The sequence below is a fragment of the Oncorhynchus kisutch genome, linkage group LG9, assembly GCF_002021735.2.
Source record: "Oncorhynchus kisutch isolate 150728-3 linkage group LG9, Okis_V2, whole genome shotgun sequence".
Classification (NCBI taxonomy): Eukaryota; Metazoa; Chordata; class Actinopteri; order Salmoniformes; family Salmonidae; genus Oncorhynchus; species Oncorhynchus kisutch.
The window spans coordinates 17859059-17885264 of record NC_034182.2 but is presented as its reverse complement, the minus strand read 5'-3'; the positions used below and the strand labels follow the sequence as shown (position 1 = coordinate 17885264).

General features: G+C 41.6%; 1 protein-coding gene across 1 annotated transcript in view; it reads left to right on the top strand.

The window, feature by feature from the left end:
* The first annotated feature begins 1413 nt into the window (after positions 1-1413).
* The window catches only part of LOC109896835 (6-phosphofructo-2-kinase/fructose-2,6-bisphosphatase), a 50281-nt gene continuing 25488 nt past the window's right edge, over positions 1414-26206 (top strand). The window contains exons 1-5 of the mRNA XM_031832040.1: positions 1414-1628; positions 2139-2264; positions 18033-18129; positions 18291-18357; positions 19638-19712. Coding sequence (XP_031687900.1) covers positions 1538-1628; positions 2139-2264; positions 18033-18129; positions 18291-18357; positions 19638-19712 — 456 coding nt within the window. The 5' untranslated portion in view covers positions 1414-1537. The remainder of the gene's footprint in view (positions 1629-2138; positions 2265-18032; positions 18130-18290; positions 18358-19637; positions 19713-26206) is intronic.

Below are 26206 nucleotides of genomic sequence, written 5' to 3'. Positions count from 1 at the left end.
TACAGGTGCCTGGATGACCCAACGGGCATCCAACAGACTCTCTGGGTTGACTCATGGTAGAAGTTCCCCCGCTCTTTGGGAGTGACACCCTTTGAGGAAGATCTAGACATTGAAGATCACGGAGGACCTCATCCATAACCGTCCCCAGGTGAGCCAGCTGGTCGTGGTGTTGGTGAAGTAGGTCCCCCTGTTTGCCGACCATCTTGGAGATGTCTCGGTTGGCTTATGCTTCCATTCTCTGAGGCAGTATTCTGTAATGAACATGCAGGGAGTGAGGAAGCAGGTGCAGTCGGTGAGTTTAATAAGAACAAACAGAACGCATACATGCACAAGCGTAGCGTCTGAACATAAAACAGAAACAATACTGCCTGATGAGTGACAATAACGGGGTGCTAGATAAAGGAGGAGTAAATCAGGGAGGTGATGAAGGTTGCCAGTAGACCGGCAACGTCGAGCGCTGGCAGGAGGGAGCAGGAGTTGATGTGACAGTGTAGCTTTGGACATTATCAATCATAGTCTTTCACACAATCCTGTTTTTCAATTCCAACTTAGTATTTTCCAGCGGAGTCTTTTGACTAAGTGTAGTGGCTAAATTGTACAATATAATTATCCCAATACAATTTCCATTCTAGTGCTTTAGGCACCATGGAGAGTGGTGAAATGTTAGTCTTGACACATACAAATCCAATGTCCAGAGTTTGATTCAAGTTGAAAAATAATAATACATTTATTTGTCGCTCTTTTGGATACAGAAATGTATAGATTTCTACCAAAAATAATTCTGATCATTAAACTAAAGAAGCAAACAGCATGGTAAACATGGTCTGGTATGGTCAAAAGACTGTGTCCTGCCATTCCAGTCACTCCCAGTAGGCCTTGGAACATGTATGCCTTTTAACTGTGTTCTCCATTGGCCTGTAGAGGGGGAACACACACTTGACAGAGGATTAATGGCAAACACATACAGAAATGTATCATGAATTGGAAACATGCAAATATGATGGTGAAAATGTGGAGAATGTCACTTCATTTTGTGGAACGAGGCAAATAGAGAATTAAAGAATTGGAGAATTAGAGAATCAGACAATTACAGAATCAGATAATTAGTATCATGAGTAGACCTGACATTCCCACAACATTTAGTGACTGTTATAGTGGTTGTGGTTGGGTAGCTCAGAGTGTTTGGTGAATATCTGTTCTACTCCTTCCAGTGCTATAAAGCCCTGGTACTCTAGCTCCTCCCACTCGGGAAGTAGCCCACCCATCTGTATAACCCCACTTGGAGAGGAGGAGCAAGTACCGATACCACACACACACACACACACACACACACACACACACACACACACACACACACACACACACACACACACACACACACACACAGAGAGTTAAGCCGCTCCCATCATGAGGTGACCCACACAGACAGTTTCTCAAACTGTGTCATACACCTTGTTTCTCTCCAGGCTACTCTCTCTCTCCATCTTGCTCTCCCCTGTCTCTCTCTCGCTTACATACGGACACTGTTTTGTAAATCATGTCTCAGAGGCAGACCAAGCTAACTCAGAACCCTTTAGAGAAGATTTGGATTCCCTCCATGAGTAGCAAGCTGTACCGACGTAGAGGGTGTAAGTACACACATACACACAAATATACACATGGAAACAACAGACACACATACTGGTCTGTCTCTGTGTGGTTCATTACCTGTACAGGACAGGTTGGTGCTCGTAGCAAACAGAAATGTGATATTGTTTCAAATTGTGTGTGTGTGTGTGTGTGTGTGTGTGTGTGTGTGTGTGTGTGTGTGTGTGTGTGTGTGTGTGTGTGTGTGTGTGTGTGTGTGTGTGTGTGTGTGTGTGTGTGTTGGGGCCAGGGTATGACTTGCAGTATGGAACACTGTACCTCTCTGAGAGAGACCTAAGGGCCGTTCACCCCTAAGACCAAGGCCATGTCTATGTGTGTAGTTGTGTGCGTACGTCTGTGTGTGTGTGTTACGTGGTCTATCCATATGTCTAAAACTGATGTGTGTGTGTGTTCTTTGATCTTTGTATTACTCCAATACATGTGTATGTGTGTGCCATGTCAGTTTTTAATCCATCTGTGTGTGTGTGTATGTGTGTGTGTGTGTTTTTCAGCTACCGTCCCTCAGTTCACTAACTCTCCTACCATGATTGTGATGGTGGGGCTGCCTGCTAGAGGGAAGACCTACATCTCCAAAAAGTTAACCAGATACCTCAACTGGATAGGAGTTCCCACTAAAGGTACCACATACACAAAATTAACCAGATACTTCAACTGGATAGGATTTTCAACAAAAGGTACCGCTATACAACACAATTTAACACAACACAATACCACAACATGTTACCCAGATACCACAACCGGATAGGTGTTCCAACTAAATGTACCATAAGACAACACGTCACACAACAAAGTCTCAAACTCACTCAGGAAACGAACGCACAAGGTAAACTATTCAAGCTTCTGCAAAGGACAACAAGAAAACACTTATTTTAATCAAAAAATCTTGAGTAAATTGGACACACCTGAGTGCCGTTAATGTCTCTAGGACGGCCTCTGCCGCCCTCTGGTCACAGGTGGAACCATGACAGTACCCCTTCTAGGATCGGACCCAGCCGCGGAGCCAGGGCAACCACCAAGCAGTTGGTTGAAGTCCCAAAAGAGTCCTGGATCCAGGAGGTTCTGGGCAGCCTCCCACGCCCGCTCCTCTGTGCCTTGCCCTCACAGTCCACATTCATCGCAGGGTACCTCAGACCCAACGGGCATCCAACAGACGATGGACAGTGTAGGCCGGGCGACCATCAACAGGGGGCGGAGGGGCAGGTGTAGGGGGAGAGAAGGGACTGGTCATTACTAACTTGAGACGGGAGGCATGGAAGGATGGACAGACCCTCATAGACCTGGGAAGGTTGAGACAACCTTGACCGGGTTGATGTGACTCAGGATCTTGAATGATCCTATGTACCGTGGTGCGAGCTTCTGCAAGTCCACCTTTAAGGGAATATCACGGGTGGACAGCCACACCCATTGACCCGGTCGGAGGAGCCGAAGAGGCCTTCGGTGCTGGCTTTCCTGGGCTTGGTGTCGGGCAGAGGAGCGGAGCAAGGAGGATCGCGCACTGATCCAGGTGTTGCGACCTCGTCAAATGAACGCCTCGGCTGATGGCACCCCAGTTTCAGCCTCTTGTTATGGAAACGGGGGGGCCAAACCCTCATTCTAAAGGCAACAGTCCAGTGGATGAGTTCCGCAGTGTGTTGTGAGCATACTCCACCCATATGAGGAACTTTCTCCATTTGCTGGCCTGGCTGGAGACGGAACAGCGGAGGAACTTTTCCAGCTCCTGGTTGGCCCCCTCCATTTACCCATTCTACTGTGGGTGGAATCCCGAGGAGAGAATCACCTATGCCCCCAACAGGGAGCAGAAGGTTTTCCAATACTGTGCGACAAAAATGAATGGCATCTTATTGGCATTGAGCCAACCGTATACACAATTGCAAATACCACTCAATTGGGTGGCAGTTGGTCAAACATATTGCAAGTGGAACATGTCAAATGTCACGTGTTATAAACCAAAAATCCAAAAGGTGGCGAGCGCGCTCCACAGTAGGATGTCATATGTGAAATGGACTGAAAGTTAGGTCTCAAGGGTAAAATCTTCAATATTTTATCAATTTTAAAACCTCGTAAAAAATGCGCTATGGATCAATTATGCATATGTAGAAACCGTATGGACATAGATTTGTTTTATTTTATGAGAGTTTGTCCATAAGGCCTATGTTTTGTCCATTTACCATAGATGATCATAGGAAGTAAGGTTCCAAACACCATAGTAACAGAACCATGTCCAAATTGCAAAGGAAATATAAATATTGAAAGTACTTAATCAGAATGTTGTGTCAATTTGCCATGTATGACCATAGGAAGTCGGCTTCCGAACGCAAACGTCAGTGAACCATGTGCAAATGGCATTTATAATGTCGAGATGGCCTATATACTCACCAAATTATGTATATATCACTATGTTAAACCCTGACTTAACCTAGAAGGTTTATTTGTCATGTTTGTTCACAGGAAGTCATAGGAAGTCAGAATTTCTTGTTGGTGCTGATTCCGCATGTCCATTTCATAATAGGAAGTCCTTATCGATATACGTACGTTGTCAATAGATACTGTCGACTTGCAGAAAAGCATGTTCACACTGACAATATAGCATATGTGTAAGGGATACTGTCCAATAGCAATATATTGGCAATGGACACTCCATCTGCAGTATAACATGTTAAGACTGGTAATGTATTATGTGTATTGGACACTGTCCATTAGCAATACAGTACAATGGGAATTTACCGTCACAAATTAGACATGCTCTAATATATTTCTGAAATGCCTGAAATTGCTCGTTGAACTCGGGATGGCCTAGCAGTGATAGTTTGTGTTGATTTCCTCTCCATAGCTCGTTTGTGTTGATTTCAGCCTGCCCATTAGGTCATCACCTAATTTCCTAATTAAATGTATTGGAAATGTACACTGTCCATTAGCAATACTTTACTATGGGCATTTACCATGGTGTTGGTGTTAATTTCAGCCTGTCCATTTGGTGATGGTAAATCCCTGTTTAAACTGTTTAAACTTTTTGGAAATAGACACTGCCCCTAAGACCCGAATTTAAGAGTAAATACATATCCTCCTTGAGACACCCTTGTACAGAATCCTGAGTTTCAAGTCTTTACTGACTTACAGAGAGTTGAATGCAGTGTTTTCACTAACTGTAGTTAAATATATTTTTTGGGGGGAGATAAATTTAACAACTGCCGGTTACTCCAGGAAGTTTCAAATCAACACATGTAATCCTTAGTGGCTTGATGGATTGTAATTGAAGACAGATTGATATGGCAACCTTAACCCACATAGTCATCAGGTTGAAGTTAGGGCAGCAGGCAATTCCTATTGGGAGAGATGTCAATGTCAACTGTTAGAATAAATACTCCCTGTTTTCACTGTGGTGGGTTAATTCCACATGGTCGGGGGTAGTCTTAGGAATGTTCCTAAGGTTGAATTGTGTGTCTAACCTCAACAGTTCTACCTCTGTCACCCAAAAGCACCTCAAATTTAGGTCTGACCATGAGCTATGGTCAAGTGGGGCACCTCGTTGAACTCGGCACGGCCTAGAGCCTATGGTGATGTAATTTGTTTCCCTTTCAGTGATGATTTTAGCCTGCCCATTTGTTGATTTCATCCTTATTTGATGGTAAAGTTCATATTTCCTCTTTAGGATATGAAGGGGACCCTTCAATCTTTTCATGTTGATCTGTAGAGGTACATGTGACCCTGAACATGTGGAAAATACATTTTGAAAATTGCCTGCACAGAAGCAGAGTTAGAGCATAACCTGTAAACCCATGTCATCCTTGTTATCCTCATATATTTTGACACATGCATGTGTCAAACTATATGAACCGGCGAGCGCAGCTAGAATAACTCTGTGGCTTATCTACCCCAACCTCCTCCCGATGATCCCATTCAAAAATGGCGTGTATCTATGTGACCCAGAGGCCCTAATATGTCAAAAGCATGTCTAAATATCTAATAGTCAGGCGTCATTCCAGGCCTACTTTTTGCACGGTCGCTGCGGTCAGACCGAGTGAGCTACATTCAAGTGGGGCACCTTGTTGAACTTGGCACAACCTAGAGACTACGGTGATGCCATTTGCCAACACTTTGAGTGTTGATTTCAGCCTGTCCATTTGGTGATGGTAAATCACTGTTAAAACATATTGGAAATGGACAGTCAGACAATTAAGTCAATTAAGTGAATAAGAATAAGATGTCATACTTACACCAAACTGATACATACTGACACCAAACCCACTTTGTCCAACTCGTTTAGAAGCCAGCTATCACATATTTCAGAGCCGGCCCAAAAATCACAGCGCCTTCTGTTAAAACCATAATAAAAACTTATAACACGTTCCAGCTCCAGCTCCGGGTCCAGTTCTGACATTATGTGTAGGTCTAGCTGAGGCGACACTAAATAACGAGTTTCGGCTCAATAGGTCTTTTGGAGCCCGAGCAGCGACCTTAATTAGTGCTGAAAATCCACTTTTTCAGGTGTTGCTAAAAGGGCTATCGGACTGAAACGTGTATGGTCCATCTCTATGGACCGAGGAGGTTTTAATGCACCTAGTCTTGTGATTATTCATCTTTGAAGTCTGTTCCATTTACAAGAAATGGCCATGTCCATTTGGTTATGAATGTAAATTTGCCATATACAGTCAGTCACCATCTGGTGGAATTTTCCGGTAGAGTAGAAAAAAATCTAAAAATAAATACATGTATATCTTGGAAACCAAGTGTCTTGGAAACGTTCCTTTTTGACTTCCTGGAAGACCAGGCCTTGGGTGGGGGATGACCTGAGGCTGTCGGCCTATATTTTAAATAGCACCTGCGGATATCTAGTTAGGGACCATCCATTTGCCCAATTTTTTTTTTTTAACCTTTATTTAACTAGGCAAGTCAGTTAAGAACAAATTCTTATTTTCAATGATGGCCTAGGAACAGTGGGTTAACTGCCTGTTCAGGGGCAGAACGACAGATTTGTACCTTGTCAGCTCGGGGAATTGAACTTGCAACCTTCCGGTTACTAGTCCAATGCTCTAACCACTAGGCTACCCTGCTGATGATTTTCATGCGTCCCTTATGTAGGGAAGTCCGTGTAGTCGAAAGACATGGGTAATCATGAGATCAGCGGTATCCTTCGCTGAGGGCAACTTGGGGAAGGCAATGAAATGGGCTGCCTTGGGGAACTGACCACCAGGATAGTGGTAAGCCCTTGGGATGGAGGTAACCCTGTGGTAAAGTTTATGGACAGGTGGGACCAGGTCCGGCTGGTCCCAAACTCCATATCACAGGGGCCACAATGCGGAAGCTAAGGATGATGAGCTTGGAGTCCCTCTCCCCGTTAGAGACATTGTGTTGGTGGGACAGGGTGTCTGCTTTTGGTTCTTGGATCCCGGGCGATAGGCTAGTGTGAAATCGAATATGTTAAAAAACAGAACCCACATAGCCTGGTGATCGTGCAACCTCTTGGCTTCTTGAATGGAGACCAAGTTCTTATGGTCCGTCCAGATCACGAAAGGATGAGGTGCCCATTCCAACCAGTGTCTCCACCCCTCAAGGGTCCACTTAACTGCCAATACTCCCGGTTGCCTACATCGTAGTTGCGTTCTGCTGGTGAGAACCGCTCGGCGATATAGGTGGATGGCTGCAGTTTCTTGTCGTCCTCCTTCCATTGTGTAAGGGAACACCCCCCTGAAATGTACAAAAATGAATGGGAACATATTGGCACCGTACAGAACATATACACGGTGTCCAATACCACTAAATTCAGCATTGTTTCATTCAAAGTTGATTGCAAATGCCATATGGCAAATGCCAAGTGTAACACTGCAAAAATACAGATGGCAGATGGCAAAAATACAGATGGCAAGTGCGCTCCACCGCAATTTTTTATATTGCAAATTTAACAAGTCCCAAGACCCAAGAGTAAAATGTTGGAAAATTGAATTTTTTTTCAAAAACGTATCACCCCCTTAAAAAAAGTGCTTTCTGGACCGTTTTTCAAAATTCTTTCGATTTTTGTGTCAATTACACATGTATAAGAACTGTACAACATAGTTTAGTCGTATTTTGTATTTTTTTTTTTTTTACTTGTGCATAAGGCATATGTTTTGTCCATTTGCAATATGATTTCATAGGAAGTCAAAGTCAAAAGTCAAATGCCAAATGCCATAAGAAATGTCCAAATGCAATATGAAAGATTTGAAAGTGCCAAATCAGGATGTTATGTCCATTTGCCATGTACGATCAATGGAAGTCGGTTTACAAACCCAAAAGTCAGTGAACCATGTCCAAAAGGCATTTATACTGACAAAATGGTATATAGCACTATGTTAAGCCATGAATCAACCTAGATGGTCTATTTGTCATGTATGATGAGGGAGAAGTGGGACTGTTGTTTTTTAACGATTTTTTGGAAATGTCCAAAATGATTAGGGGTGCCCCCTATTGGATGGGCACGGGTGGGGGGTGCTCCCTACCCAACCGTGGACCCCTTGCTACCCCGTAATGGCACCCGTTCCAATCACCAGGTGCACAGCTGTGCATTTGCAATATGTTTCAATGTGCATTTACCATCACAAATTTGTCATGCTCAAAAATCCTGCAGAAATGCAAAATTGACTGGCCTGATGAACTCGGGATGGCCGGGCAGTGATAGTGGTTCCTCTCCATCGCTCGTTGTGTTGATTTCATCATGTCCATTTGATGATGCTTTTTCACTGTTGAATCATATTGCAAATGCACTGTGCGTTTGCGATATGTTTAGATTGGCATTTACCATCACGAATTTGTCATGCTCAAAAATACTGCAGAAATGCGAAATTGACTGGTACGATGAACTCGGGATGGCCGGGCAGTGTTTCTGGTTCTTCTCCATCGCTCGTTGGTGTTGATTTCAGAATGTCATTTTGGTGATGGCACTGTTTAAACATATTGCAAATGGACAAAAGTCAGCCAGCAAGTCACCGTCCATCAGTCAATTAGATGTCATTCTGACACCAAACTGATACAAAGTGACACCACACCAACTTTTTCCAACACGTTTAGAAGCAAACTATCACATATTTCAGAGCAGGCCCATAATTCACAGTGACGTTAGTTTAAAACATAATAAAAATGTGAAACACATAGTTACGTTCTAGCTGCGGGTCCAGTTCTGACATTATGTGGTAAGGCCAATGTGAGGCGACCCCGGATCCCGAGTTTCGGCTTGATAGGTCATTCGGTGCCCGAGCAAGACCATAATGGTGCTGAAAATCCACTTTTTCCATTCCTTGCTACGGGGTCCTTGAATGAGCTATCAGACAGAAACGTTAGGGTCCGTCTCTATGGGCCGAGACGGTTTCAGTGCACTTAGACTTGCGACTCTGGGACATTTCAAAATGTCATAATTTTTGTAATGGTCAAAGTGAATTGAAGATGTTGCAAATGTACGAGGCTGTTTCTCGGTACGAGAACCTTCTAGAGCTACGCAACTCACCACGCACCATCAACCTGAGGTCAAGAACAGGTTTCTAAAGTTTCAGAACTTTAGGTCTGACGATTATTTTTTAGTTCGAACCTAGTTAACTATTGCAGGCACTGTCTGTCTCTACGCACCTCTGTCCTAGCTGTGTGTGTCTGAGTTTTTCTTTGAAATTTTATGGGAGACATGACTGATTTACAGTTCATGGGGGTTGCTTAATCACACATATGAAGTTATGATAAGATCTGACCTTTTTAACCTTTCGAAACAGCCCCTATGACACCATTTAAGGCACTTCCGGTTGGCACAGGAAGCTATAAGTAAATGTCTTTACAGAATCCTGAGTTTTAAGTGTTTACATTAAGAACTGACTGATTTAAACAGGGTTAAATGCACTATTTATCACAAACTGCTGGTTTGTTATGGAAAAAAACTTTTAGGGTGATTTTCACCACTTCCGGAAGCATAGAATCAACACAGGTAGACCTCATAGTGGCCTGATGGATTGTCATCGAAGACAGTTTCATAAGACATTCATAACCCACATTAGGCTTCAGGCTGAACTTAGGGGAGCAGGCAATGTATTCCTATGGGGAGAGAAGTCATTGAAAACTGTTTGATGTAAATACCTTCTTTTAACTGTGAAGGGTTAATGCCACACGGTCAAGGATAGGCTTGCACAGATCGGGAGGACCTCAGGAACGTTCCTGAGGTTAAATTGTTCTTCTCACCATAAAGGATCTCCCACTGTCACCCAAAAGCAAATGAAATTTAGGGCCAGGCTTCATTTTGGGCCTACTTTTTCTCATGGTCGCTGCGCTTTGACCGAGCAAGCTACGGTCAAGAGGGGCATCTCGTTGAACTCGGCACAGCCTAGAGATTATGGTAATGCCATTTCATGTCTTTAAGCACCGCACTTTGTTACTCCATCCTTGCTGTGTGTGTGTGTGTGTGAGAGCTTTTCTTTGACATCTGTCTGTAGAAATGACTGATTTACAGTTCATGAGGGTTGCCTAATAACACATATGACGTTTTGAAAAGATCAGACCTTTTTGTCTGAACACTCTGCAACTGGATCTGTAAAAAACTTCACCAATTTGACATTGTACGATTTCTCTTAAATGACGATAGATAAATGACACCGTAGGTTCATTTTTGACCTTTAATCCCAGAAAAATGGCCATAACTCAAAAACCTTTGAGGCCTCGACCCCATCTTGTTCGGGGCCAACTGCCCATTATGCCAAACCTATGCTCACCAGGTTGTGTTTTCAACGTCTTTTCCATTTAGGAGAAAAGGCCACGTCGTGATTAGGGATGTTTTGTACATTTGCAATATGATTCCATTAGCCCTCTTGTGGGATTTACCAGGACAGCAGAAAAATGACCATACATTTTTTATTTTATAAAACGGAAACCGAATGTCCAACACACTTCGTTTGATGACTTCCTGGAAGATCAGCTCCATGAATGCTCTGTCATCCTCAGAAGTCCAGCAAAGATGGGTTTGATACTTGCGGGTTAGGACCGTGAGAGGCACTGCCTGTAAAAATTGACGGAACTTCCGGACCTGGTTGAGTAAGATGGGAAAAGTTGGTGACCTCCTCAACCTTAACCTCTCTAGGGTACGTTTGACGGTAGCGTCTCACCTGGCCAATATCCAGTGAAATTGCAGAGCGAGAAATTTAAATACACTAAATTCAAATATTTAAATATGTGTGTTATAAATCAAAATTAAGATTAACTTCTTGTTAACTTCTCTAGGATATGTGGGATGGTATCGTCCCACCATATCAACATCCAGTGAACATGCAGAGCGCCAAATTCAAAAACAGATATACTCATATTACAAATTCATAAAACATACAAGTGTTATACATCGGCTTAACCTCTCTGGGATATGTGGGACACCTAGCCAAAAGCCAGGGAAAATGTAAAAGTGCCAAATTCAAATAAATTACTATAAGAATCAAATTTTCATTAAATCACACATGCAAGACAGCAAATTAAAGCTACACCTGTTGTGAATCCAGCCAACATGTCAGATTTCAAAAAGGCTTTTCGGCGTGAGCAAACGATGCTATTATCTGAGGATAGCATCTCCGTAAACCAGGAGCGAAAAGCATATTTCAACACTGCAGGCGCAACACAAAACGCAGAAATAAAAATATAATTCATGCCTTACCTTTGATGATCTTCTTTTGTTGGCACTCCAATATGTCCCATAAACATCACAAATGGTCCTTTTGTTTGATTAATTCTGTCGATACATATCCAAAATGTCAATTTATTTGGCGCGTTTGATCCAGAAAAACACTGGTTCCAACTTGCGCAACGTGACTACAAAATATCAAAAAAGTTACGTGTAAACTTTGCCAAAACATTTCAAACTACTTTTGTAATACAACTTTAGGTATTTTTTTACATAAATAATTGATCAAATTGAAGACGGGATGATCTGTGTTCAATACAGGAGTAAAACGAACTGTAGCTAGCTTTCTGGTCACACGCCTCTATCATAACAGTACACTTCAAGTGACCCTCGTTCAAGAGGGCCGTACTTCTTCATTATACAAAGGAAAAACCTCAACCAATTTCTAAAGACTGTTGACATCCAGTGGAAGCGATAGGAACTGCAGGAAGGTCCCTTAGAAATCTGGATTCCCAATGAAAACCCATTGATAAGAGAGTGACCTCAATTTCTTTTTATTTGAATGGTTTGTCCTCGGGGTTTCGCCTGCTAAATAGGTTCTGTTATACTCACAGACATGATTCAAACAGTTTTAGAAACTTCAAAGTATTTTCTATCCAAATCTACTAATAATATGCATATCTTATCTTCTGGGGAAGAGTAGCAGACAGTTGAATTTGGGCATGCATATGATACGGACGTGAAAATACTGCCCCCTGTCACCAAGAAGTTCAAGATTAACTTCAACCGCTGTGTCAGATTTCAAAAAGGCTGTACGGCGAAAGCAAAACATGCGATTATTTGAGGACAGCACCCAGCGGACAAATCATTACCAACAGTTACCAGCCAAGTAGTAGTTGTCACAAAAGTCAGAAATAGAGATAAAATGAATCACTAACCTTTGATGATCTTGATATGGTTGCACTCGCAAGACTCCCATTTACTCAATAAATGGTCGATAAATATCCAAAAACCTCAGTTTTGTTTGCGCGTTTTCTTCAGTAATCCACAGGCTCAAATGCAGTCACAACAGGCAGACAAAAAAATCTGAAAAGTATCAGTAAAGTTCGTAGAAACATTTCAAACGATATTTATAATCAATCCTCAGGTTGTTTTTAGTCATAATAATCAATAACATTTCAACTGGACAAAGCTTTGTCAATATAAAAGGAAAACAAGAAAGGTGTGCTCTCGGTCACTGCAGTGTCCACTCATTCAGATTGGTCTTACTCCCTCATTTTTCAGAGTACAACCTGAAACAATTTCTAAAGACTGTTGACATCTAGTGGAAGCCATAGGAAGTGCAGTTTAAGTCCTAATTCATTGGAATCTGTATTGGCAGTCTATGGAAAATTACAAACCTAAAAATAATCCCACTTCCTGGATTGATTTCTTTCAGGTTTTCTGCCATATCAGTTCTGTTATACTCAGACATTATTTTTACAGTTTTGGAAACTTTAGAGTGGTGTCTATCCAAATCTACCAATTATAGGCATATCTTAGCCTCTGGGCCCGAATAACAGGCAGTTTACTTTGGGCACGCTTTTCATCCGGATGTCAAAATACTGCCCCCTACCCTAGAGAAGTTAATCCAGCCAAGGTGTCAGATTTCAAAAAGGCTTTACGGTGAAAGCAAACCATGCGATTATCTGAGGACAGCGTCCAGCACACAAATGCATAACAAATCATTTTCAACCAGGGAGTTGCAACACGAAAGTCAGAAATAGCGCTATAATATATGCCTTACCTTTGAAGATCTTCTTCTGTTGGCACTCCAAAATGTCCCAGTTACATTATAAAGGGTCTTTTTGTTTGATAAATGTTTACATACTCATCTCATATGTATATACTGCACTCAATACCATCTACTGTATCTTGCCTATGCCGCTCTGTACCATCACTCATTCATATATCTTTATGTACATATTCTTCATCCCCTTACACTTGTGTCTACAAGGTAGTAGTTTTGGAATTGTTAGCCAGATTACTTGTTGGTTATTACTGCATTGTTGGAACTAGAAGCACAAGCATTTCGCTACACTCGCACTAACATCTGCTAACCATGTGTTTTAATTTGATTTGATTTTGATTTGATTTGATTTGATTTCTTTATATAAATAAAAACTCAGTTTAGCTGGCGCGCTTCAGTTAATAATCCACTCGGTTTCCCTCCTTCAAAACGCATACAAAATTAATCCCAAACGTTACCAATAAATTTATCCAAACAAGTCAATCGATTTTTATAAAACGCAAATAAACGATAACATTTTAGATGGAGAATCATTATTGTCTTTACCGGAGATAAAAAAAACACTGCACTCTCTCGGCCATGCGCTTGGAAACACTACAGCCAAAATGGGAGCCGCAAACTACAACTTCTCCCTCCTTTTTCCAACAACCAGCCTGAAACTCTTTCTAAAGACGGATGACATCTGGTGGAAGCCCTAGGAACTGCAATCGGGGACCATTTCGCCCTATTATAAAAGTGCCAGGCATTGAAATCAGTGGTATGCTGATTTATTTTTATTTTTATGGTTTGTCCTCTGGGTTTCGCCTGCCATTTTGGTTCTGTTATACACAGACATGATTTGAACAGTTTTAGGAACTTTAGAGTGTTTTCTATTCAAATCTACCAAAGATATGCATATCCTAGCTTCTGGGCCTGAGTAGCAGGCGTTTACTTTGGGCACGCTTTTCATCCGGACGTCAAAATACCGCCCCCTATCCCAAAGAAGTTAAGGATAAACATTATACTTTACTGAAAAACGGTAGCCGTAGGACCAGAGTACACTTGAAAAAACAACAAACACTAAGTCTCAAACTCACTCTGGAAACGAAAGCACACTGTTAACAATTCAAGCTTATGCAAAAGACAACAGAAAATACACCTCTTAACGGGGATATAATAATGAGTAAATTGGACACACCTGAGTGTCGTTAATGTCTCTAAGATGGTCTCTGCTGCCCTCCAGTCACAGGTGGAACCATGATGTGTGTGTATGTGTGTGTGTGTGTGTGTGTGTGTGTGTGTGTGGTGGGTGTCTCCCACATCTGTTGCTAGGGGGTAAGGATGTTAGGAACAATACAGGATTAATCACAATAATTGTTTTCTAAAATCATTTAAAAAATGTAATGCAATGACAATCTCCTGGTTATAGATAACAATACTTTGCATGAACTGTCAACATTATTATTAATTATGTTAATTGTTAATAATGGAAATGAAGGTACACAAGATTTTTTAATACATGTAGTTTTTAATAGCTATATATAAAGAAAATAGAGGTGAGAGCATTGGACATGCTTTTGTTCTCGGGCAGAACAGGGATCCGAGAGGACGGGTGGCCTGCCGGTCATTCAAGGGTCTTTATTTTTACATTTTAGAATAATAGTGAATAGTGAATCGATGAAATAACACATACGGAATCATGTAGTAACCAAAAAAAGTGTTAAACAAAACAAATTAGCCACCCTTTGCCTTGATGACAACTTTACACACTCTTGGCATTCTCTCAACCAGCTTCAAGCTTCATGAGGTAGTCACCTGGAATGCATTTGGTGTGACTTGTTAAAAAGTAAATTTTGTGGAATTTCTTCCTTCTGAATGTTTTTGAGCCATTCAGTTGTGCTGTGACAAGGTAGGGATGGTCTACAGAAGATAGTCCTATTTGGAAAAAGACCAAGTCCATATTATGGCAAGAACAGCTCATATAAACAAAGAGGAACAACAGTCCATCAAGACACGAAGGTCAGTTAATCCAAAAAATTACAAGAACTTTAAAAGTTTATTCAAGTGTAGTCCCAAAAACATTATGATGAAACTGGATCTCATGAGGTCTGCCACAGGAAAGGAAGACCCAGTGTTACCTCTGCTGCATAGGATCAGTTCATTAGAATTACACCTCAGATTGCAGCCCAAATAACAGAGTTCAAATACGTTCAAATAACAGACACATCTCAACATCAACTGTTCAGGGGAGACTGCATGAATCAGGCCTTCATGGTTAAATTACTGCAAAAAAACACTACTAAAGGACACCAATAATAAGAAGAGACTTGCTTGGGCCAAAAAACACGAGCAATAGACATTAGATTGGTGTAAATCTGTCCTTTGGTCTGATGAATCCAAATTTGACATTTTTGGTTCCAACCGCAGTGTCTTTGTGAGACGCAGAGTAGGTGAATGGATGATCTCCGCATGTGTGGTTCCCACCGTGAAGCATGGAGGAGGAGGTGTGATGGTGTGGGGGTGCTTTTCTGGTGACACTGAATTCAAGGCACACTTAGCCAGCTTGTCTACCACAGCATTCTTCAGTGATATGCCATCCCATCTGGTTTGCACTTAGTGGGACTATCATTTGTTTTTCAACAGTACAATGACCCAACGCACCTCCAGGATGTGAAAGGGCTATTTGACCAATAAGATGATTGATGGAGTGCTGCATCAGATGACCTGGCCTCTACAATCAACCCGACCTGGACCCAATTGAGATGGTTTGGGATAAGTTGAACCGCAGCGTGAAGGAAAAGCAGCCAATAAGTGCTCAGCGCATGTGGGAACTCCTTCAAGACTATAGGAGAAGCATTCCTCATGAAGCTGGTTGAGAGAATGCTAAGAGTGTGCAAAGCTGTCATCAAGGCAAAGGGTAGCTACTTTGAAGAATTCAAATATAAAATATATTTTTATTTGTTTAACACTTTTTTGGTTACTACATGATTCGATATGTTTAGAAAAACCCTTGAATGATTAGGTGTGTCCAAACATTTGACTGGGACTCTATAGCAACCAATTAAATAAAAACAGCTACCTCCACTGAAAAGAAATTCCAACTAATGGTACCGCAACACAACACACCCCAATACCACACAACACAATACAATGTCACCCAACACGTTAAACCAAATACCTCAATTGAATAGGAGTTCCAACTAAAGGTACCACAACACACCACAAGGCAACACACCACAAGACTAGACAACACAACACAATACAATACAAGACAACACAACAAAACAGAAGACAACACAAACATTTAACCAGATACCTCAACTATATAGGAGTTCCAACTGAAGGTACAACAACACAATACAAGACAAAACAACACTACACAACACAAGACAAAACAACACAATACCACACAAGAACAAAATATCACACAACACAATTCAACACAAGACAACACAACAGAAGTGCCAAGTTTAGGTCCAAAAGGCTTCTTAACAGCTCCTACCCCCAAGCCATAAGACTCCTGAACAGCTAATCAAATGGCTACTCAGACTATTTGCATTGCACCCCCTCTTTGACGCTGCTACTACTCTCTGTTTATCATCTATGCATAGACACTTTAACTCCACCTACATGTACATATTACCTCAATTACCTCGACTAACCTGTGCCCAGGCACATTGACTCTGTACCGGTACCCCCTGTATATAGCCTCGCTACTGTTACTTAACTGCTGCTCTTTAATTTTTAACTGCTGCACTCTATTTTTTACTTATCTATTTTTTACTTAAACATTTATTTTTCTTCAAACTGCATTGTTGGTTAAGGACTTGTAAGTAACCATTTCCCTTTAAGGTCCACACCTATTGTATTCGGAGCATGTGGCAAATACGATTTGATTTGACAAGACCACACAACACAGCACAGGACAACACAACACAAAACAACCCAACACAGCAGAGCACAACACACCACTATACAACACAAGATGTTGACCAGATATCTCAAATGGATAAGAGTTCCAACTGAAGGTACGATAACACATCAAAATATCACACAAGACAAAACAACACAATACCACATCACACAACACAATTACAACCCAACACCAAACAAGACAACACAGCACAAGACCACACACCACAAGACAAAACAACACAACACAGCACAGCACAAGACAACACAACACGTTAACTAAATACCTAAACTGGATAGGAGTTCCATCTAAAGTTACCACAACACATCACATCACAACAAACCACCACAGCAGCATACCAGCAGAACACCACCCTGCATCCCACTTGCCTCTGTCGCTAAGCAGGGTTGGTCAGTCCCTGGATGGAAGTTGTTTTGGAGGGCCAGTAGGAGCTACTCTTTCCTCTGGTCCCCCCAAAAATATTCCAATGCCCCAGGGCAGTGATTGGGGACATTACCGTGTGTAGGGTGCAGTCTTTCAGATGGGATGTTAAACGGGTGTCTTGACTCTGTGATCACTAAAGATCCCATGGCACACCCCATAGGGGTGTTAAACACTGCCAACAGTGTAGCCTAGTGGTTAGAGCATTGGACTAGTAACCGAAAGGCTGCAAGTTCAAATCCCCGAGCTGACAAGGTACAAAATCTGTCGTTCTGCCCTTGAACAGGCAGTTAACCCACTGTTCCTAGGCCGTCATTGAAAATAAGACTTTGTTCTTAACTGACTTGCCTAGTAAAATAAAGGTAAAATAAAATAAAAACTGGTGTCCTGGCTAAATTCCCAATCTAGCCCTTATACCATCATAGCCACCTAATCATCCTCAGCTTCCAATTGGCTCATTCATCCCCCCACTTCTCCCCTGTAAGTATTCTCCAAGTCATTGCTGAAAATGAGAATGTGTTCTCAGTCAACCTACCTGATTGAAATAATGGTTAAAAAGAACACAACATAAAGTGTGTGTGTGTGTGTGTGTGTGTGTGTGTGTGTGTGTGTGTGTGTGTGTGTGTGTGTGTGTGTGGTCCTGTCCTCTCCAGTCTTTAATGTAGGTCAATACCGGCGGGATGCGACCCAGTCCTATAAGAGCTATGAGTTCTTTAGACCTGACAACCAAGAGGCCATGAAGATACGCAAGTATGAACCAATCACAAAGCCTGTTATTAGAGTATAAACTAATGAGAGCCTGTTATGAGTATGAACCGACCAGACAGCCTGTTTGAATATGAATTAGTCTGTCCTAAGAGTATGATGCAAGCTCACTGTTTGTGTCTGTGCTCGTGCGTGCGGGTGTGTAGGGCCTGTGCCATTGCGGCTCTGAAGGATGTGTGTGCCTACTTCATGCAGGAACAAGGACAGGTGGCAGTGAGTAACAACCATGGAATCCTATGAAGCAATATGGGATCTTCATGAACCTACAATGTGGTCAAAAATGATTGACATCCTTGATAAGCATGAACAAAAATTACTGTATAAAATATATTATTAAAATACTGAGCTATATTGTATGCACAACAAAATGGGGAAACTATATTGTTTTATGCTAATACAATCCCTCAGAGACAGAGATATGGTTTACCAAGTAATGTATATTTTTACAAAAAGGTAGGGGTCAAAATGATTGGAACCCCTGTGTTCAATACATTTTAATACCTGACCTTGCAAGGATAACGGCACTGAGCCTTTTTCTAAAATGTTTTATGAGAATGGAGAACACATTAGGGGAGATCTTAGGGGAGACCAACATTATTCGATTTTATACAGTAATCTTTGCTCATCTTTAACAAGGGTTTCAATCATTCCAAACTCCAATGTATATGAACCTATACGAATACATACTGTATGAACTAGTATAAAGCAATACCAGCAATACCAATACTAACCCTAACCCTAACCCTAACCCTAACCCTAACCCTATATCAGGGATGGGCAACTTTGATGGGGGTGGGGGTCACAAAAACTCTGAACTCATCATAAGGGGTCGCAGTGGTTAGCGGGTCTGCGTACTGACATCCATACCCACACATGCAATGTGTACATTGCTTGTGTGGATCCTAAGTTAAATTTTGTTGGGGGTCCCACCCCTCCTTGCAAGCAAAACATTTTAGCGGCCCCCCTCTAGCTTTACAGCAAATTTCCTGTGATTCTACACATTTTGCACACATTTTTTGTCTGGAGAGAAATATTTTCCGTTTTTTATTTTACATTCAGTAATTCGACAATGATTACTTCAAGTTTAGATAGCTTGCTAGACTAACTTACCAATCTAAAAAAAAATGCTTACTAATTGAGTGACTCATTGAGTCAGTCATTGAGAAAAAATGCTTGATGCACAAACAAATTTGGAAATTGCACCTATTGTAATGCTCAACAGTGAGTTGAGACCTCGACTGGGTAAAAAAAATTGTCATCGGGGGGATTATCAGCAGACCTACAAAATGCCAGTTGCCCATCACTGATATATATTAAGCACTATGATGTATATGAACCTACATTATACTGTATGAACCAGTATGGTGTATATCAGGGGTGCCAAACTCATTCCATGGAGGGCTTAAAGGAACGAGTTTAACACCTGTGATCTATTTGAACCAGTTTGAATTTAGATGAACTAGTATGAAGCAGTATGATGTACATGCCCTCAGGTGTTTGATGCCACCAACACTACTATAGAACGTAGAGAAGTCATTCTCAGCTTCGCCAAGGAGAACGGATACAAGGTCAGATGGAGTGTGTAGCTATGTGTGTATTTAACTGTGTGTGCGTCTCTTTCTGTGAGGCTGTGTGAGTAGCTGTGTTTGTGTAGCTGTGAATTAAAAAATATATATATTTAACTTTTGTTTAACCAGGGCGACACATTGAGACCTAGGTCTCTTTCACAAACATGCCCTGGGAACAACAGTCACATCAGCACACACACAAATACAGTGAGGGGAAAAAGTACTTGATCCCCTGCTGATTTTGTACATTTGCCCACTGACAAAGAAATGATCAGTCTATAATTTTAATGGTAGGTTAATTTGAACAGTGAGAGACAGAATAACAACAAAAAAATCCAGAAAAACACATGTCAAAAATGTTATAAATTGATTTGCATTTTAATGAGGGAAATAAGTATTTGACCCCTCTGCAAAACATGACTTAGTACTTGGTGGCAAAACAGATCTTAGTCACTTTTAAATTGTGTTTACATATTGCATCACCCATTTCATATGTACAGTATAGAGTACAGTGCTATTCTACGGATTCTTAGTCACTTTAATTGTTTGTTAATATTGCATCACCCATCTCATATGTATATATACTGTACTACTATGCCACTGTATGTTAGTCCAATGCCGCTCTGACATACATGTATATATATTTTTTATCCATTCCTTACTTAGATTTACATGCATTTTGGGTATATGTTGTGAAACTGTTAGATATTACTTGTTAGATATTACTGCACTGTCAGAGCTAGAAGCACAAGCATTTCGCTACACCTGCAATAACATCTGCTAAACACGTGTATGTGACCAATAACATTTGATTTGATTTGAGTGAAGATGCAACCCAACAGATACTTTTACAAGACTTTTAAAACAGAATGTATTTAGTTTTGCCTGTATTAAGTACAAGCTTTACATTCGTAAAGGCTTCCTGAACAGCTGCAAAATCAGACTGTAATCTTGACACAGCTAAATCAGCAGTCTGAGCAATTGTATAGGTAATAGTGTCATCTGCATACAAATGAAGATCACAATTTTTGACCATTCGCATTTATGTAAATCGTAAAAAGAACAGGTTCAAATACTGATCCCTTTGGAACACCTTTATGTACTTGAAGAAAATCTGACTTAACTCAAAATCTGACTTAACTTCTTGGATATAGGGGGCGCTCTTTTAATTTATGGATAAAAAAATGTGCCCGTTTTAAGCGCAATATTTTGTCACAAAAATATGCTTGACTATGCATATAATTGACATCTTTGGAAAGAAAACACTCTGACGTTTCCAAAACTGCAAAGATATTATCTGTGAGTGCCACAGAACTCATGCTACAGGCGAAACCAAGATGAAACTTCAAACAGGAAATGAGCAGAATTTTTGAGGCTCTGTTTTCCATTGTCTCCTTATATGGCTGTGAGTGCGCCAGGAATGAGCCTGCCCTTTCTGTCGTTTCCCCAAGTTGTCTGCAGCATTGTGACGTATTTGTAGGCATACCATTGGCCATAAGAGACTACATTTACCAGGGGTCCGCCCGGTGTCCTTTGTCTAAATTGGTGCGTTATCTTCAACTGGAGGCATTTTCCCATGAGATTCACAAGAGAACACACACTTCCACGAACGATATATCATCGAAGAGATATGTGAAAAACACCTTGAGGATTGATTCTAAACAACGTTTACCATGTTTCAGTCGATATTGTGGAGTTAATTTGGGAAAAAGTTCGGCGTTTTGATGACTGAATTTTCGGGGGTTTTTGGTAGCCAAACCGAGCGATTTCTCCTAAACAAATAATCTTTTTGGAAAAACTGAACATTTCCTATCTAACTGAGAGTCTCCTCATTGACAACATCTGAAGTTCTTCAAAGGTAAATGATTTTATTTGAATGCTTTTCTGGTTTTTGTGAAAATGTTGCCTGCTGATGCTAACGCTAAATGCTACTCTAGCTATCAATACTGTTACACAAATGCTTGTTTTGCTATGGTTGAAAAGCATATTTTGAAAATCTGAGATGACAGTGTTGTTAACAAAAGGCTAAGCTTGAGAGCTAGCATATTTATTTCATTTCATTTGCGATTTTCATGAATAGTTAACGTTGCGTTATGGTAATGAGCTTGAGGCTGTATTCACGATCCCGGATCCGGGATGGCTAGAATCAAGAGGTTTAACTCAACACAATAGTTCTGTCTCTAAGATAGTCACGAAGCCAAGAACGCGATAGAGGCCTATCAATGACAGTTTCTTCAACAAAATATAATGATCAACAGTATCAAAGGCCTTAGACAGGTCTATAAACAAAGCAGCACAACTAATTTTAGCATACAAAGCATTGACAAGGTCATTCACAACTAATGTGGTGGCTGTAATAGTGCTATGCCCTGGTCTAAATCCTGATTGGTTCACAATGAAAATACATTTATCAGTCAAAAAATAACAAATCTGCACATTTAACGATGACTCAAGAATCTTAGCTGGACAAGGAAGCTTAGAAATTGGTCGGTAATTGTCAAAGAGTGTCAACACATATGCATATTTCCATGCTTTGGGAATAATTCCTGAAGACAATGTCAAATTTAAAATGTGAGTTACTGAGGCAGCAATTGTGTAAAGAGCAGTGCAGCTTGGCTGGGTCGTGTTTTGGCTCTCGACCTTCACCTCTCCCGAGTCCTTACGGGAGTTGCAGCGATGGGACAAGACTGTAACTACCAATTGGATACCACGCAATTGGGGAGAGAAAATCAAACATGGAATTGCCTGAAAGAAAATACCAGAACAACATTTTCATTTTCAACAAATTACCTCCATTAATATCCAGACAAACAGTTTCAGCGTCTTTCAGCAAATTACCTCCATTAACTTCCCATGACTCTCAAACCCGCATGCGGGTAGCCTCAAACTAATTAGCATAAATCTTCCTACAAAATCTTCCTATTCATGAAAATCACAAATGAAATATATTGAGACACCGCTTAGCCTTTTGTTAATCACACTGTCATCTCAGATTTTCAAAATATGCTTCACAGCTAACAAGCATTTGTGTAAGTTTATCATGGCATAATGCTATGGCTAGGCTCTCCTACCAGCAGGCAACATTTTCACAAAAATAAAAAAGCAATCAAATAAAATACTTTACCTTTGAAGAACTTCGGATGTTTTCACTCAGGAGACTCCCAGTTAGATAGCAAATGTTCCTTTTTTCCAAAAATATTATTTTTGTAGGCGAAATAGCTCCATTTGTTCTTCACGTTTGGCTGAGAAATCGACCGGAAAATGCAGTCACTACAACGCCAAACCTTTTTCCAAATTAGCTCCATAATATCGACAGAAACATGGCAAACATGGTTTAGAATCAATCCTCAAGGTGTTTTCCACATATCTATGTGATAAAATATCCGTCGGGACAATTGCTTCTCATAAGAAGCGATTGGAAAAATGGCTACTTGTGTACTTTACGCAAGATTTTCTGCTGGAGCCGTCATGTGACCACTTGCTTATGTGGTCCCATACGGCTATTCTTCAACATAAATGCGTAAAAAGACGTCACAATGCTCTAGACACCTTGGGGAATATGTAGAAAGCATAAGCTCATTCGTAGCTCATTCACAGCCATATAAGGAGTCATTGGCATGCAGGGCTTTCAAAAAATGGGGCACTTCCTGGTTGGATTTGTATCTGGGTTTCGCCTGTAACATCAGTTCTGTTGCACTCACAGACAATATCTTTGCAGTTTTGGTAACGTCAGAGTGTTTTCTATCCAAAGCTGTCATTTATATGCTTAGTAGAGCATCTTGTCGTGACAAAATATCACGTTTAAAACGGGAACATTTTTCATCCAAAAATGAAAATTCTGCCCCCTAGTTATAAAAGGTTAATATCCAGACTACACTTAAGGTGAGTTGGCTTAGAAACAAATATAGACAAATATAGAACCCGCGGAAATAGAATTGTGATCAAATGCATTAATTATATGCATTTCATCAGTAATGGTGCCAAAGACAAGATTAATTTGATGAGGAAGAGAAGAATAGGTACAACCCTTCAGAGATTTAACATTTTTCCCGAATTTGGCCGAATTCCCTGCATAATCAGATAGGTAATCAAATAAATCAGATTTTGCTTTTCTAACTAGTTTCACACACAGATTTCTCAATCTCCTAAACTATTGCTAATCAGGGTTTGAGTCTGTAAATCCAGTTCTGGCCCAAACAGCATTTCTATTGCATATAACTTTGGCTAGCTCCAGTGTACACCAAGGGTTAGACCTATTTTTAACTCTGGTCTAATGTTCATTGCTCAGGTTTCTTGGCCCAAGCAAGTCTCTTCATATTATTGGTGTCCTTTAGTAGTGGTTTCTTTGCAGCAATTTTACCATGAAGGCCTGATTGATGTTGAGATGTGGGCTGGTAACTCAAATGAACTTATCCTCTGCAGCAGCGGTAACTCTGGGTCTTCCTTTCCTGTGGCGGTCCTCATGAGAGCCAGTTTCATCATAGAGCTTGATGGTTTTTGCGACTGCACTTGAAGAAACTTTAAAATTTCATAACATTTTCCAGATTGACCGGCCATGTTTTAAAGTAATGATGGACTATCGTTTCTCTTTGCTTATTTGAGGTGTTCTTGTCATAATACGGACTTCAGTATTTCCCCCCCTTACCTTGTCACAACACAACTGATTGGCTCAAATGTATTTAAAATGCAAGAAATTCCACAAATTAACTTTTAACAAGGCACACCTGTTAATTGAAATGCATTCCAGGTGACTACCTCATGAAGCTGGTTGAGAGAATGCCAAGAGTGTGCAAATCTAAAATCTTTGGTTACTATATGATTCCATGTGTTATTTCGTAGTTTTGATGTCTTCACAGTTATTCTACAACGTAGAAAATAGAATAAAATAAAGAAAAACCCTTGAATGAGTAGATGTGTTCAAACTTTTGACTGGTACTGTACGTTCAATCAAGGCTGATTTTGTAGGGTCCTTCAGATTTGGACGCATGGGTTAAGTAATTAACTGGGTAAGATTTAAATTAACACACACATTTTTTAAACATAGTCATGGTTTCCACAGGCAATGTTAAAGTCCTCAATGATTCAGAGGCTGAAAAGGAGGCTGTTAAGTCTGTGAGCTCTATAAGCACACATTTCTTAGCAGAGGGTGGACGGTAAACTCTCATGACTGTTATTGTAATGCCCGGGGTGTAGTGGAGGAAGGACTCAGACGCAGGAGACAGAGAGTTCAAAGTAGGCTACTTCTTTATACACCGACCAGGTGAAAACAGACGCCACTCAAAATAAATGCCCCAAAACACAAGGGAACTAAACAGTCCCAAAAAACAGCTCACGTACACGAACAATACATGAGTGTACAAAGAGTACACATAAAACAATCCCGCACACCCAGCAGACGGGGCGGCTGGCTAATAAAGCCCAGCTAAAAAGCTTAATTAACAACAGGTGTAACTAATAAACAGACAAGGAGGGGGAGGAAAAGATCAGGTGCAGCTAGTAGGCCGGTGATGACGAGCACCACCCGAACGGGAAGGGGAGCCACCTTCGGTAGGAGTCGTGACAGTACCCCCCCCCGATGCGCGGCTCCCGCAGCGCGTCGAACACTGGCCTCGAGGGCGACCCGGAGGGCGAGGCGCAGGGTGATCCGGATGGAGGCAATGGAAATCCCTCAACATTGACGGATCTAAAATGTCCCCCACCGTATCGTGTATGCCGGGGACCCCTCGATGTCCAGAGGGGGAAGAGGGACCTCCGGCACCTCCCCATCCTGCAGGAATCAGCTCACATCGGCCTGAGGAGAGACACATGAAACGAGGGGTTATACGATAATAGGAAGGGAGTTGTAATCGATAACACACCTCGCTTATTCTCCTCAGGACTTTGAAGGGCCCTGCACACTGCAACCCCAGTTTCCGGCAGGACACGTGGAGGGGTAGGTTTCGGGTCGAGAGCCAGACCCTGTCCCCCGGTGCAAACATGGGGGCCTGACTGCGGTGGCGGTCAGCACTCCTCTTCTGCAGTCCACTGGCTTGTTGGAGGGATTCCTGGACGGCCCTCCAGGTCTCCTTGGAGCGCTGCACCCACTCCTCTACCGCAGGAGCCTCGGACTGACTCAGATGCCACGGTGCCAGGACCGGCTGGTACCCCAACACGCACTGAAATGGTGACATGTTGGTAGAGGAGTGGCGTAGTGAGTTCTGGGCCGTTTCAGCCCAAGGGATGTATCTCGCCCAATCCCCTGGCCGGTCCTGACAATACGACCGCAGAAACCTACCTGGTTTCCTGGTTCACTCTCTCCACCTGCCCATTACTCTCGGGGTGATAACCGAAGGTCAGGCTGACCGAGACCCCCAGACGCTCCATGAACACCCTCCATACCCGGGACGTGAACTGGGGACCCCGATCAGAGACGATGTCCTCCGGCACCCCGTAGTGCCAGAAGACGTGGGTGAATAATGCCTCCTCAGTCTGTAGGGCTGTAGGGAGACCGGGCA